At 36.1% G+C, this 15,365-nt stretch overlaps 1 protein-coding gene across 4 annotated transcripts in view; it reads left to right on the top strand.

Moving 5' to 3' along the window:
• Nucleotides 1-15,365, top strand: part of Ptpn4 (protein tyrosine phosphatase non-receptor type 4) — a 159,177-nt gene that overhangs the window by 49,760 nt on the left and 94,052 nt on the right. For all 4 annotated transcript variants that reach the window (XM_034513093.2, XM_076941031.1, XM_076941032.1 and 1 more), the window contains 5 exons: nt 5,691-5,733; nt 5,831-5,909; nt 10,829-10,873; nt 11,274-11,326; nt 11,600-11,720. In XM_034513093.2, coding sequence (XP_034368984.1) covers nt 5,691-5,733; nt 5,831-5,909; nt 10,829-10,873; nt 11,274-11,326; nt 11,600-11,720 — 341 coding nt within the window. The remainder of the gene's footprint in view (nt 1-5,690; nt 5,734-5,830; nt 5,910-10,828; nt 10,874-11,273; nt 11,327-11,599; nt 11,721-15,365) is intronic.

Here is a 15,365-nt window from a genome sequence, read left to right as displayed (position 1 = left end):
TACCTTTTCTTGTCCAGTTTTTATTCTGCTGTTTGTTCATCATTATTTCCTGTTCATTGTGGTACAGCAAGGGATCACTAGGACGTGGCTTAATAGCAGTAACAAAGGAAGTTTGCCTTTTTCCTCATCTGAACCTTTTACCACCATGAGCCCTAGGTATTTTTTTAAAGCTGCATAAACGTAATTGAAGCATTATTTATATAAAATAAAATTTAATATCTATTCATAGTGAAAATCCAAGCCAAAAGTACCCTTTCGGTATGAAAAAGAATATTTGCTAAACAGTACTAAACACATTTGCCTTAGGGAAATGAAAGGTTATAGAATCTACTGGAATCAATGAAGTAAATATTCCTAGTTGGTCTCTTGGCAGAGATAAGAATTTCAAGGTGATACATTCAGCTACTTGAGAAACTGAGTTTAATCACAACTCCAAGGACTATGAGTAGTATGAAAGAGTTCAAGGTCAGCTTTGATGAAACCCCATCTCAAAATTAAAAGTATAGAAAGGCTTGGAAATATATTTCAATGGTAATGCACTTGCCTAGTATATATAAAGCTTTAGGTTCAATCCCCAGAACCTTAACATAGGCAAATGATTGGTGATTATTATCAACTATTGGTAGTGAAACAGTACAAAAGATAATTTCTTGTAAATAGTCATTTGTTCTTATAGTTTTGGCAGACAGGATGCCAAGGGAGAAGGATTGTGCGTATAATGTGTGGCAGTCAGAGAACAACTTGGTAGTAGTTAGGTCTCTCCTTCCACTATTTGGGTTCCAGGGATCTACCTTGGGTGGTCAGGTTTTGTAGTGCCTTTATTCACTAAGCCATTTTGCTGGGTCTCTACTCCTTTCTTAAATGTTTCTGGCTGGTTTTTGTTGGTGTTTTGGTTTAGTTTGGTGTTTTGTTTGTTTGGTTTGGTGGTGGTGTTGGGGCACTCTTGGATCTTTCTATACACTTATATATAATCTCTTGGCAAAAGTCGGTGTGACTTGTAAGTCTACGCCTGTTTGGACCTTTGCATCTCATTGATTTCCCCCTTTCAAAACACACCTTCAGCTATCTGTCATTCTACCTTTCTGTCTTCTGACATCTCAAGCACATTGCCTGCCTCATAAACAGGGTTTGCTGATGGCCAAAAAAGCCTAGAAAATTGTAAGTCTCATCTACTGCAGATTTTTCTGTTTTTCAAGAATAGATTTGCTTCTCTTTTCACTTTTGGTTATTTTTAACAGCACATAGTATATCTGTGCTGGTATGTGCATGCCATTAGCAACATTCAGGAAATCTTAAGAAAGATTAGTAGAAAAATCAAGCCAGAGGAATATCTCCAGAAGTTGGAGAGAAAAAAAGGGATAAAGATATTATTTGAAGAAGTTAATAGCCCAAAGCCCCTCAAATTTGAAGAAACATTTGGGAGGTTAAGAACAGTTAGCAAACAGGGTGGTGGCAGTGGTGGCATACACATTGAATCCCAGCACTTGGGAGGCAGAGACAAGCAAGATCTCTGTCAGTTTGAGGCTAGCATAGTTTAAAAAGCAAGTTCCAGGACAGCCTGTTATACAGAGTGACCCTGTCTGGAAAAACAACTGTTGGCAAACAAAGAGAATCCTGAAAGAATTGAGAGATAAATGACTCAATAGGTGCAGAGATCTTCAGTGTAACAGGTAGTAATCTTGGTAGAAAACTTGCAAGCCAGAGGCAGTGGAGTAATATAGTTAAAATCCTAGAAGAAAACCATAGTAACAGACAGATTCTCTATCCAGCAAAATTACTTCAAATGTGAGGTAATGCCAAGTATGATACCCATTGTCTCAGAACTTGGGAGGCTGAAACTGGAGGATTAGGAGATAAAGCCAAGTTGGCTACATAGTGAGATTTAGTCTCACAAAAGAAAATAAGGAACCAGGGTGGAGGTTAAGGTATTCTCATTTCAAGGAGATGACAGCCGAGGGAGTTCATTACCACTGGATTTACCTTAAATGCCTAGGGTAGATTCTTCAAACTAGACAGTACGTTAGAGCCACACAAGAAGTTTTCCCTTGGAAGTCATTATTTTTGTATTGCTGTGACAAAATACCTGACAGAAACACTGAAGTGAACAGTTATTTCAGCTTACAGTCCATGAGGGACTAGTTCAGCATGATGGGGGTTTGGGAGTGTAGTGGAGCAGGGCAGAGTGGCTCACATCTCAGTGAGCCAGGAACTAGATAAATGTGGACACTAGTTCTTAAAGCCTAGCAACAGCATAGCAAGTTCTCACCAGCTATTGAGAGTCAGAGTATATATTGCGTCTTTAGTCCAGAGATGCAAAGTGTTTACACATATACAAAAATCTTACAGAGAAATTCAAATGAAAGTATTTAACAAAATAGATACCAACATTTGAGGAAAGTCAATACCATGAACTAGATTTACCTAAGTGAATAAATCATATTTTATATTGGGGAGAGCAACCTGTAAAGATAAACAAATAGTATCAATCTTGGGGTTAAAGAGATAAATTGAATTTTACATAGGAATTGCATATAACAGGGCTTGTTGCATTAATAAGTACACAATAGATATTAAAATAGAACATTATTCAGTGCTTGCCATACATAATGAGGACTGGAGTTTGGTATTACAGGAACTCTGTGAAAAAGCTGAACACAGCAGTGCATGTTTACAATCTCAACATCGAGGAAGCAGAGACAGGAGGAGCCTGTGACTTACTGTCCTTGTTTCAAAAAATAAAGTCGAAAGTCAGCAAGGTGGCTCAGTGGGTAAAGGCACTTACTGCCATATCTGATGACCTGAGTTTTGCTCCCTGTGACCCACATGGTGGAAAGAGAGATCTGACTCCTACAAGTACCCTCTGACCTCAGTGTCAACACAATGGCAAACTTATGTGCACCGTATAAAATGTAATAGTTTTTTTAAAGTAAGGTGTTGAATGATTGCTAAGAACACTGAACGTTGATTTCTGCCCTCCACATGCACCCATGTGCCACACACAGACTCCAGTGTGGCATGATGAGAGATATGCCATTCATGCAAAAAAAAAAAAGAGCAATGTTGGAAATTATAGTTGCCATAGTTAAAAACAATACTAGTATGACTAGCTAAGATTCAGTAGATGCTGTGGAAGTTAAGGCTTTCAACAGAATCACAGAAATGTCAAGTCTAATCTGACTATCACATAATCTTTTTCTGGTGAACTTTTTCTAGAATATGAACATATATTGACCACCAAATTGGGGTAGAATTTGGTACTTGTTCCGTTCTTCAAAATAGCAGAGTTTGGTTTTTGTTCAGTTCTCCTTCAAAGTAAAATATTCTGATACAAGAAACACAAATACTTCAATAAATGTGGAGACACGGCTTAGAAATAATATAATAATAAGCAACGAGAAACTTAACAACACTCGAATGACCTCAGTGAGACAGGACTTAGGGTCTTGATTAAAACCATGAAGGTGGAACACTGATAACATGTAGTGCCAGGCTGTTAAATGACAGCGTTCGTAGTAAAAAGATCATTAAATCAAAAAATTCTTGTGAGACACTGGGTCTCAGAAAAGGCGCATGGCTGCTAAGGAACAATATCCAAGAGTGTCCTCTAGTCTTCACATACATCCATACTCCTGTTCCAGCACACATGCTCGTGCAGAACACAGGTATACATGCCTATATACACGGGAGCATGTGTGAACACTTGCATACACAAGTATGCACACAAAGTAAAATAGGAGAGTTTATAATACTTGTTTTCAAAATGTACCCAAGGCTTGAAAGCATTTGTACACACAGAAATTTGTTCTTAGATGCTTATAGCACTATTATTCATAAAGAGCAGAATGACCTGACCATCTAAAAGGGGCACATCTGTGGACTGGAATACTAATCAGCAATAAATTGCAGTGTGTGTTGGTTAGTGTTAGTTGTCAACTTGATACAACCTAGAATCACCTGGGAAAGGTGTCCCAGTGAGGAACTGTCTAAGTTGGCTTGTGGGCTTGTCTGTGTGAGGTTTTCTAGAGTATGTTAATTGATATGGGAAGGAAGAACCTAAAAGTAGGTGGCACGGGTCCTGGACGGCATTAAAAGGAGAAAATGAGCAAAGCACAAACATGAATGCACATTTTATTGCTGTTTGCTCTTAACCCTGGATTTGATATAAATAGCTGTCTGCTTCAAGCTCCTGCAGCAGTAACTTCCCTTCTGTTGCGGACTTTAGTGGACCTGGAGCTGTGAGCTAAAACAAACCCCTTCTCTTTTACATGGCTTTTGTCTGTGTATTTTATCACAACAATGAGAAACAAACCTAAGACACCTTGACATACCACTGTTCTCTCATTAGGATGCCACTAATTTTAAAAAGCTTATGTTGCTGGGTACAGAGGTGTGTCACATGCTTGTATTCCTAGCACTTTGGAGACTCTGGCAGGAGGTTTATAAGTTCAAATCCAGAGTTAGCTCTAAGTACTGACACTGTCTTAAAACAGAGCCCAACATACATTGATTTTTAATTTTTAAAAATTGTGATCAAGACTGAATATCTTTATATATTTAAATGCTATTTATTCCCTAGTTGTGAGTTTACTGTCCATTGTCTGTTTTTTAATATTGATCTCTTTCTTGTTGTATAAGTTTTTTTTTGTGGGTTGATTTGTTTTTTGAATTGTTTGTTTCATTTTGGATTTTTACATTTACTTATTGTGGGTGTATGTATGATGGTGCGTACATAATCACAGAAATGTCAGGTCTAATTTGACTATCACATAATCTTTTTCTGGTGAACTTTTTCTAGAATATGAACATATATTGATGACCAAATTGGGGCAGAATTAATGCGTGGAAGTCAAAGAACAACTTTTGAGTATCAAGTCTTCCCTCCAGCATGTGATGTTAAGGGATTAATTTCAGGTCATAAGACTTGACTGCCAATGCCATTCCCACTGAGCCATCTTGCCAGCCCCTTCCTGGGTTTTTGTTTTTATTTTTGTTTAATGATTTTTTTTTTTTTTTTTTTTTTTTTTTTTTTACTTTACTACGAACGCTGTCATTTAACAGCCTGGCACTACATGTTATCAGTGTTCCACCTTCATGGTTTTAATCAAGACCCTAAGTCCTGTCTCACTGAGGTCATTCAAGTGTTGTTAAGTTTCTCGTTGCTTATTATTATATTATTTCTAAGCTGTGTCTCCACATTTATTTAAGTATTTGTGTTTCTTATATCAGAATATTTTACTTTGAAGGAAAACTGAACAAGGACATCAGGCTTTGGGTAGTCTAATCTCACATTTAGATAATCATTAAAGTAGTTTATGACTGTAGTGGTTTGCTGTAATACAACACTGAGCAAAAGTAACTTGGGGACAAAGGAGTTTATTTCGTCTTATAGGTTACAGTCTAGCAGGGGACATCAAGGTAGGAGCCTGACACAGAAACTTGAAGAAATTTTGCTTACTGGTTTGCTCCCAGATTCATTCTTGACTCCCTTTCTAATGCAGCCCAGATGTGCCTGCCTAGGAATAGGACCACCTTTCTACATCACTAGCAGTCAAGACACAACATTACTTCTAATTTAATGTTTTTACATTAAACCCTTTTCAAAAATGCAGTCCTCAAGTGGAATAGATTTGCAATAACTGATATGCTACTTTTTCAGGGAAAAAAGAAATCTGTCTTCTTTATTTTTTTAGAGGTGGCTGGATCCAAACAAACCAATAAGGAAGCAGCTAAAGAGTAAGCATGCTATTTACTTGATGTTTTGCAAATATGTCTTATAAAGAAAAAGGACTAATATAATCTGATTAATTAGAGCTGTTTTTGTTAATTTTAGGAGGATCACCTTACAATTTGAACTTTAGAGTCAAATTCTTTGTAAGTGACCCCAACAAGTTACAAGAAGAGTATACAAGGTTGGTATATGGGAACTATTTCTTTTGAAAACATTGTCAGTGATCTAATATGAAAAAATAAAATTAAGTAGGCAAAAATAAATGACCATGCTAAAAAGTTGAACTTCCAAACCAGCATATAGAAAGTTTATAAATGTTCAAGGTAACTGTTTCCTCCATGAGTGGGAGAGCTGTTAGGAGTTGGACACCCAGAGCCACCTCACCCACCCCAAGCAGCACTGCTGAAATTAAAGGAAGACATGAGATGGCACTGGATTGTACCCAAGGCATGTTGTGTAGTGAGAGAGTTTTTGATATATATATATATATGTATATATATATATGTATATATATGTATATATTCATGTAAAAGCATATTCTTGGTTTTTTCTTTCTCTTCACTAAGTAGAACATAAAATGTCTAAAATATGCATATAGCGATCATGTGCAGGATATATTTTTAAGTCCAAAGGAAATACACCGAACTTTATAAAAGATGTGGCAGTGATAAAACACATTTACTGCACGTTCTAAGTCTTAGCTCGTCACTTGTACTTGAGAAAGTACTCAAGAGTGATCCTTATGAGCGTCTCAGCAGTGCTCGGGAGAATAGCTAAAGCGTTAATGGCAGAAGTAAAGAAAGCCGTAACAGTCATTACAGTAAGCTGCTTAAGTGCAGGTGACTGTATTTGATGGAATGCAGAATTAGTCATTTAAACGGAAAGAATTAGAACACTGTCCCCTTTATACACTTCCCTGATAGAAGAACATAGGTGTTAATTCAACCCAGCCACAAAACCTTTCACTACAATCTGTCCTGCTTGCAAGGTGCACTGGGGCAGGGGTAGCACAGAACTTGTGGGAGTGGCCAACACAGGAGTGGCTCAGTTTCAGCCCACACCACAAGAGGGAGCCCGTGCCTGAGGCTGCCTGGATGGCCTGTCAGAATTACTTTAGTGATGCAGTAGAATGGAGCAGCAGCAGAATAAAGCTGTTGTATTAGTATACGCTGCTATTTCTCTATCTGTAGAGTTCTCAATACTAAACAAAGCTTTTAAGAAACAAAACAAAACCCTTTTAGTCTTCTCTCCTGTGTTCCATCCTTATTGCAGTTTCCCTTCTCTCCACTACTCCCAGTCTCTCTGCTCACTTACTCTCTCCCCAGGTTCCCTACAGGGGCCATGTTTTGTTGTTGTTGTTTTTGTGTTTTGTTTTAGATTTAGAGAATGGGGCCAAGTTTATTGGTTCAGTTTCTGTGAGCACCTATGAGCCCTGATAATTGATTCTGTGTGCCGTGTTCTTGTGGTGTCCTCTGGCTTCTACAATTCTTTCTTCGCCTCTTCTTCAGGGTTCCCCAGGCTCTGCCTTGTGTCTGGCTGTGGGTCTCTGCATCTGCCCCCATCAGTTGCTGGATGATGCACCTCTGATGACAATTGGGCTAGGTTATGAGTGTAGCAGGATATAATTGGAGATCATGGGCTGTCCTGGTTTCTGACCAACCAGGCAGCCTCAGGCACGGGCTCCCTCTTGTGGTGTGGGCTGAAATTGAGCCACTCACGTGTTGGCCACTCCCACAAGTTCTGTGCTACCCCTGCCCCATCGCACCTTGCAGGCAGGACCGATTGTAGGTGAAAGGTTTTATGGCTGGGCTGATGTTAAAAACATAGTTTTTGAAAATCTTTTCTGTTTGCTTATGCTTTTTTGATGATAAGAAGACCCTGGAGTACAGGTGCCATGTTTGACAGCTGGAATATTTGCAACCACTAATAAATGTATTTAATTTACTATTATAGCTCTTAGGTTTTGTTGTTACTTTGTTTCCCCCTTTACAGCCATGATTTATTTTGTCTCACAGTATAATTTACATATTAAATTTAGCAAGTATGTTGTTGATGTTAAATATTTAAAATAATCTTTTATCATTATAAGCAATCATCAGTATACTAAAAATTTTCCTGGTTTTGCAAGAACTCCAAGGAAATTAGTCAGAATTAATGAACAATTTTAAGTATAAAACACTATAAATTACTTTTCGTTTTCAGCTACATATATAAGAAACACAATTAAAACATCAACAACTTAAAATTAACTTTCTGACATTTTTAATGTTTATGATATTTGTTAATACAAAAAATTAAAATATTGTCAGTTATATTGTCTTAGTTATTTCTCTTGTTGCTTTGATTAGATACTTGACTAGAAACAACTTAAGGGAAGAGGGCTCGTTTGACTTGGTGTTTAGGATTGATTACAGCCCATCATGACAGGGTAGGCATGGCAGCAGGAGCTAGAAGTAGCTTGCATTATTATATCCATAAGCAGAAAGCAGACAGAGAACAGAAAATAGGGCTGGGTTACCAAACCTCATGGCCTTTTTTCACTTCTTCTAGCAAGGCTCTACCTCTTTAAGGTTCCACAACCTTTCACAAGAGCAGCACCAAGTGTTCAAATACCTGAGCTTGTGGGGGCATTTCACATTCAAACCATAGCCAGGTTCAGTGTTCAGTTCACACAGAAAACTGGATTTCCTATTAGAACCTAAATGTGTGCCTGTGTGTTAATAGCATATGCTGTAAACTATGGGTATATCTCACTGATAATTGAGTCATAACTTGAAGAAAGTAAAAATATGTAAGCAGTTGAGAATTAACTTGTACTGAAGCTGTTGGTGTAGGAGACCATTTTTGTTTTTATTAGATATATTGTTTAATTTCAAAGTTCTTTATGTTTTGTAAGTACTACTTTTGTTAAAGTATGGTACATGACTACATTTCATGTAATCATTATACTATACAAAAGTATATCTCTACCCTGATTAATAAGTTAGAATTAGGATAGCTAGATATTCTGATGTGTCTATTTGACTGGATAGTCTGATGCAGTGTGACTCAAATGAGTACAGACATATATACATTCCTCAGGTAATTCTAGTATTATAGCAAGGGAGCCAGGGCTATGAAACACTTTGGTTTCGGGCTAATGAAGATGGCTCAGTGTTAAGGGCATATACTGTTCTTACAGAGTACCCTACTTTGGTTCCCAGTACCTATGTCAGGTGGCTTACAACTGCCTGTAACTCCACTTCCAAGGAGATCCAGGGTACTTTCTTCTGACCTGTGTGGTCACATGTACTCATGTAGTCATACGCACACACTGATAAATACATGCATAGACAATGGTTTCATATTTTGTTCTTATGGGTTTTCTATGTGTATAAATGTGTTTGTCTCTAAGTGTGTATGGCTTTCTCTTTGAATTTTTGTTTGTGTATTGTTTTGACTGATTCTGGTTTGTGTGTTTGTATTTATATTATATTTATTATTATTTAGATGCTTGCTTTCTAATAAGAGATAGAAAAGGTATGTACTTGGGTGGGGAATTAGAGAGGATCTGGAAGGAGTTGAGGGAAGAGAAACCAGAATCAGAATATATTGTATGAGAAATCGTTTTTAAATAAAAAAAGAGAAAGTATAACGATCATGATTATTTTCGAGTTGCTACTTTTTTGGAAGAAGTTTATATTACACGCACACGCACACGCACACACACACGCACACAAAAGGATCCTTGCTCTATCTCCTTACTTTGAGATAGATACCATTTTGAATTAGTGGGAAGAAAAAGTCTTCCATTGTGATAAATGTACTTCAGTATTGGCAAGTACCGGTATCATTAGAAGCGATTTGGGTTTTTTTTTTTTTTAATCTCCTAAAACATATACACTAGACAAGTGATCTAATTTTCCTTTTACAAATGTAGTAACTAAAACTCACTCAAATTTTAGAAGTTTCCTCCATATCATAGGCTACTTTAGAACTTGACTTCTGATTTTTAATCTAATAATTCCCTTCTTTGCTTAAATAATTTCCAGTAAGTATAAGTATTATTTTTATAGAATTTTACAATTATACCAAGGAGATATATATATATATCTCCTTTAATTCACAAGTATAAAACAGTTTTTGTACTCAAGGCCTTTTAGATTTTTCTTCTTCTTTTTAGTGGTTTTAGGCCTTGTGTATGCTGTGTACACGCCTTAGTTGTGACTTATGCCACTAGCTCCATCTTAAAGTTTTGATTATGAAATCAAATAAATTTGATAGAATTCCACTGTCCTGAATTAAATAAATAACATTTGTGTTGAGTTTTGACTTTTTAAAAACTGATTGAAGTCCATAAATCCCTGTTCAATATTTAATATCATAACATTTGTTTTTCTGCCAATATTTTCAGCAAAGGTGATTTTGCCCAGGTATTGACTAGCTTACCCACTATCAGGGACAAAAGAACAGTGCCATCTTGTAAGCAACTTTAGCAGTGTGTCATGTTCATGTTAAAAGAAGATGATTGTTTAATACCAGATTGTTTAAAACACTTTAATACCAGAGCTATAGTAGAAGACAGAATTCGATTCATTTTCTGATGAAAGAGCTTTCTTAACTCTAGTGGAAGTAGATAGTTGTTTTTCCACAGAAAGGTTAAGAAGAAAATGATCTGCACCTAGGCCTGTCCTTGTCCTGACTTCCTGTTTCCACAGAAAGGATGTTTTTTTCCACTGGTTTCTAGTATGCTCTTTTTCTCCTATGTCATTGATGCTTAAATTGTCTATGCTTCTAGTTCTTCTCGCATGTACCAATGTTCAAACTGTTGTTCCTAAGTCTTCTCCCTAGCAGCAGAGATCTTGGAAGTCTTGTGTAGTTTTATAATAGAACCAAGATATTCAAAATATAAAGTTCCATATATTAATGAATTTTAAAAACTTGTAATCAACTCACAAAGTCCTGTTTCTGGCATTTTTGCTAATGTATACATATGCTGAGTTAATATGCTAATGTGTAGATAACAAAAGGGAATATTTAAATGTTTAATTTTGTTAATATAAGTATAAAATATAGAAGAACTCAATTTGATGATTCTACTAAATATCTTTTTTTTTTAAGGTATCAGTATTTTTTGCAAATTAAGCAAGACATTCTTACTGGAAGGTGAGTATTTTTAAGGGTTTTCTTACAATATAGTTTTAAAATATTTTAAATTCTGTATTAAATAACTCATGAATGATTGCTGTAAATAAATTTTAAAAATGGTTATAGATAGTATTAGTTTCTTTTGTCAGCCTTTTATTTGAAAAGGAGTTTCTTTTGTTTGGTTTTTGAGACATTGTCTTATTATGTAACCTAGATTGGCTTCAAACAGGCAGTCATTTTAACTTCTTGAGTGTTGGAATCATAGACGTGTGCCTTAAAACCCAGCTTAATTAATTTAATTGTGGGTAAAATAGATGCATATATAGAAACTTCCAATGTCAGTAGTATAACAAACTACAGCATATTTTTGAAGTTTTATTTATCCTTGGGTTATGTATTTTTTCCTTTGTCTTAATAGATTGTCCTGTCCTTGTAATACTGCTGCCCTTTTAGCTTCATTTGCTGTTCAGTGTAAGTATCAGCCTGCTTTAATCAAGTTGCCTATGATTTTGTAGTCTGTATTGATAACACATTGCAAGATGTCTTCAGGTGTGTTGGAAGTAGGAACTTCTGAGGTAAGTCAATGAATGTCTAGGTAGTTAGCAATTATTTTTATGTGAATTACTACAGCTTATTTAATTTAACTAGAAACACATTGGTTTCATAACTTTATGTGAATTAATGACATTGCTGATTTTAACATAAGTAAAGTATTAAAGTATGATATTTTCTTTTTCTTATTAGCTGAACTTGGAGACTACAATCAGTCAGAAAACTTGGCAGGCTACCTCTCAGATTATTCTTTCATTCCTAATCAACCTCAAGATTTTGAGAAAGAAATTGCAAAGTTACATCAGCAGCATATGTAAGCATGTGTTTAATTTTCTCTTTCTTTGATAAGCTTTATGGGCAACTATGGTGGTTTGAATAGGATTGGCCCCCATACATTTATATGTTTTAATGCTTGGCCCGTAGGGAGTGGCACTAATAGGAGGTATGCCTTATTGCAGTAGGTGTGGCCTTGTGGGAGGAAGGATATAAGTGTGGAGGTGGGCTTTGAGGTCTCCTAGCTCAAGCTATACCCAGGGTGGCACAATCTCCTTTCACTGCCTGAGGATCAGGATGTGTGTAGAACGCTCGGCTCTTTCAGCACCATGTCTAGTCTGCACACTGCCATGCTTCCCACATGATGATAATGGATGAAATCTCTGAACCTCTAAGCCAGCATCAATGAAATGTTTTCCTTTATAAGAGTTGCCATAGTCTTGGTGTCTCATCACAATAATGAAACTCTTATCTAAGACAGAAACTTTGCTAGAGGGCAGAATGTCTTACATCATTCTTAATTTTATTGTTTACTTGATATAGGAATTTCTATTATCATTATAAAGAAATGTGTGGATAATTTATATAAAAACCTTTCATTGTTTATTTCACCACATATATATATACACCTTGTTTTCATTTCTGTAACAACCATAAATTATATTTAAACAGTTTATGTTGTATTAGATATTTAGTCTCAATCAGGGGTTTCTACCCTGCTCAGATCATTAGGGTCCCAGATAAAGGACACACAACTTTAATATTTATAATAAGCACTTTAATGTACCAGAGCTGGGTAGATATCTACTCTCTAAGATATTATGTCTACTTTCCTGTCAGTCAGTAGCCCCAAGTTATAACTTAGCTCTTAAACTCCATTTGGCCAATTCTCATGGCCATGTTTTCATGACTCACCTAACCCATAGCATTTTCTCTTTCCACTTTCTTTTCCCTCTTCCTACTCATGGTCCTCCTCAGAACCCTAGCCCAGGAACTGAAACCCTGCCTATTTCTCTTCTGCCCGACTTTATTCAAATAATAGTTTTAAATTAAGGAGTAAGATTACATAGCATCACTTGCCTTATGTGAAGATTCTCTTGTTCCTGAGGCACCCAGGGCCAGTATTTAGAATTACAATACATAGTAACAGACCTAACCTCAACAGTTCCCCACTTTCTTAAAAATCTAAATAAAGACTCTTAAAGTAATAAAGAGTGTATAATAGGAACAATTATAAAATAATTATGGAAATTATTACATAAGCGATACATTCAAAAGTCCAATTTGTTTTCAGCAACTTAAGAGAAAGTATTTTATTATCTATCCTATTTGGATGAGTTTAGAGTTTTGTATCTAAATTTTTTATCCTAATTTGCATTATTAACCTGAAAATTACTTCTTAGATCTAAAATACCTTTCTAAATGCTAAACAACTTCAGTTTAATTGTGAGACTATAACTATCTAGTCTTCAACCCCATCAGAGACCTGAGAAAGAGTAAATATTACCTGAGTATGCTGGAAGTTCAGAAATGGAGCTTCCGGAGTTTTATAGAAATGACAGTCTCCAAAATGGTGGAGCATCTGTCTTTAGCTTTCTGACCCAGAATATCTGATAGACCTTTTGTGAAGCAGGAATTATGAAGGATTCACTTACTATGTCTTGGCAGAGCTTGCCAGTCAACTTCCCTGTAAGTGCAGGTTCTTTCTGGATGGCATTCTGTCTCCAGATGAAATAAGGGCATTTTCTTTCCCCAGTGGCTAGCATGACATAATTGAAGTAACTCCATATGGAGGTTTCTGAAGCTCATCATTCTTTTCCAAGTTGAATGGGTTACTGCCAAGTTGACATGTCTCAATATCAAAAAAGATTTTAAATTAATAATAATAATGTTTAAATGCCATATTCTGTGAGCTTCTAAGGTTTTAGAAGACTATCTATCTATAGCGTATCTAAATAAACATTGTCTGTCTCTAGCTATTATTGGTACAACCCCAGGATGGATAATTCTGTGGTAATCCAGACTAGTATCTAACATGACCATGAGTTTGATTGACTGACTTCTTAATTTGCATTACTTAATTATCCTGAACAGTTTGTAATCACAGTAAAAGGATTGGGACTAAACCTTGTACTTTAAATGAGATGTATAGGCATAATACCTATACATACAAGAGTTGAACCATACATATATTATGTCACAACAAAATTAATCTTAAATTTTTTATCGGTATACAAAGATTTATACTGATGAAAACTTAAACCTGTATCAGTATATAAAATTCTGTACCAATGCAACAAAATGTAACCTCAATTTTGCATCAAAATATACGGATCTCTACCAATGTAAGATTTTATGGTTTTAAAATGTCTTTTGCTTTAAGCGTAGATTCAATAATCTACTCCTATTTGTCTAATTTTTAAAATTTCTGTATATCCCCTTCTTCCTCTCAACCCTTCCCTTACCTAAGAAAGATAGAAAAAAAGGAAAGAGAAATTCCTGAATCTAACCTCCTATTTAGATTCCTTCCTATCCAAGACCATAATTATTTGTAAATCATCCCCTAAAATTCTAACATATCTATAACTCATGAAATGACCAAAATTATCCACTGAAACTTAAAGGACTGGGACAGTCTTCTTATAATTGCTTTCTGCTGAATTGGGGTGAAGATTTCCTTTTTGGTGGCCCAAGAAAATTAGAAAAATGGTTAAGTCAAAAGAAAGCTTACTGGCATCATTTGTTGTCCAGTTTCTATATGTTGATTAAGTGAAGTCTTGAATGGATCAATCTGAAAGGCTGAATAAATAGAGGTCATCTGGGATTAGCAGTCCTTTCCGAAGCTGTTCCAGAAGCAAGTCTCTGGAAACAGCATCAGTTTAAGGCAGGATCAATCACAGAGCTGAAACAGCAGGTCTCAGCATCTCAACATCCTTGAAGGTGAATCCTGTCAGGGATGTTCTCCTGGTCTTTCATTCTGCAATATACAAACCTTACAAGTAATACATAGTTCTATAAACACATTTGTTTGGCATGTTCAGGGTACACAGATCAATTAAAGATGATTTTCTGCTCCTTGTTTGAGCTTGGGTGCTACCATTAGTCCTCCCGTGGGAGCCCCACATTCCAAGGAAACAGGCTGGCTGCTCAGAGTAGGGTGAAACTCTACCCCATGTTAGCTCTCATGAGCATAACTTTTGTTTTTCTATTGGAGAAAAGCAAAACAACTCTGCCCAACCCCAACTCTGGGTTCCCATGACCAGTATAATATATCTTTACTAAGGCAAAATGCTTTTTGGCAACAGAAAAGCATTATCTTTCGATATGAAATTATAAACATACCTTATGGGAATAGAGATACCTATATTTTTCTTTCTTTTTATATAAATTTAAGACTGATACATATTGATTACTTTTATGTAACATTGTCAGTTCTTTAAAAAATTTATCTTAGGGAGCTGGAGACATGGCTCAGTGCTTGTTGCTCTTACAGAGGACCCAAGTTTAGTTCCCAGCACCCAAATCAGGTAACTCACAGCTGTGTGAAACTACAGTTTCAAGGAATCTTGATGCCCTTTTCTGGTCTCCATGGGCACCCCCACACAGGTGCATAAAACTTTAATTTTAAAAAGGACATTTTGGAATAATGTATTTGTAATATACAGTACAATTGACTTGGTCATTT

This window comes from Arvicanthis niloticus, chromosome 10 (genome assembly GCF_011762505.2).
Source record: "Arvicanthis niloticus isolate mArvNil1 chromosome 10, mArvNil1.pat.X, whole genome shotgun sequence".
NCBI classification, from domain to species: Eukaryota; Metazoa; Chordata; class Mammalia; order Rodentia; family Muridae; genus Arvicanthis; species Arvicanthis niloticus.
Note: the sequence above shows the minus strand (reverse complement) of the source record. Positions and strands in the feature narration are given on the sequence as shown.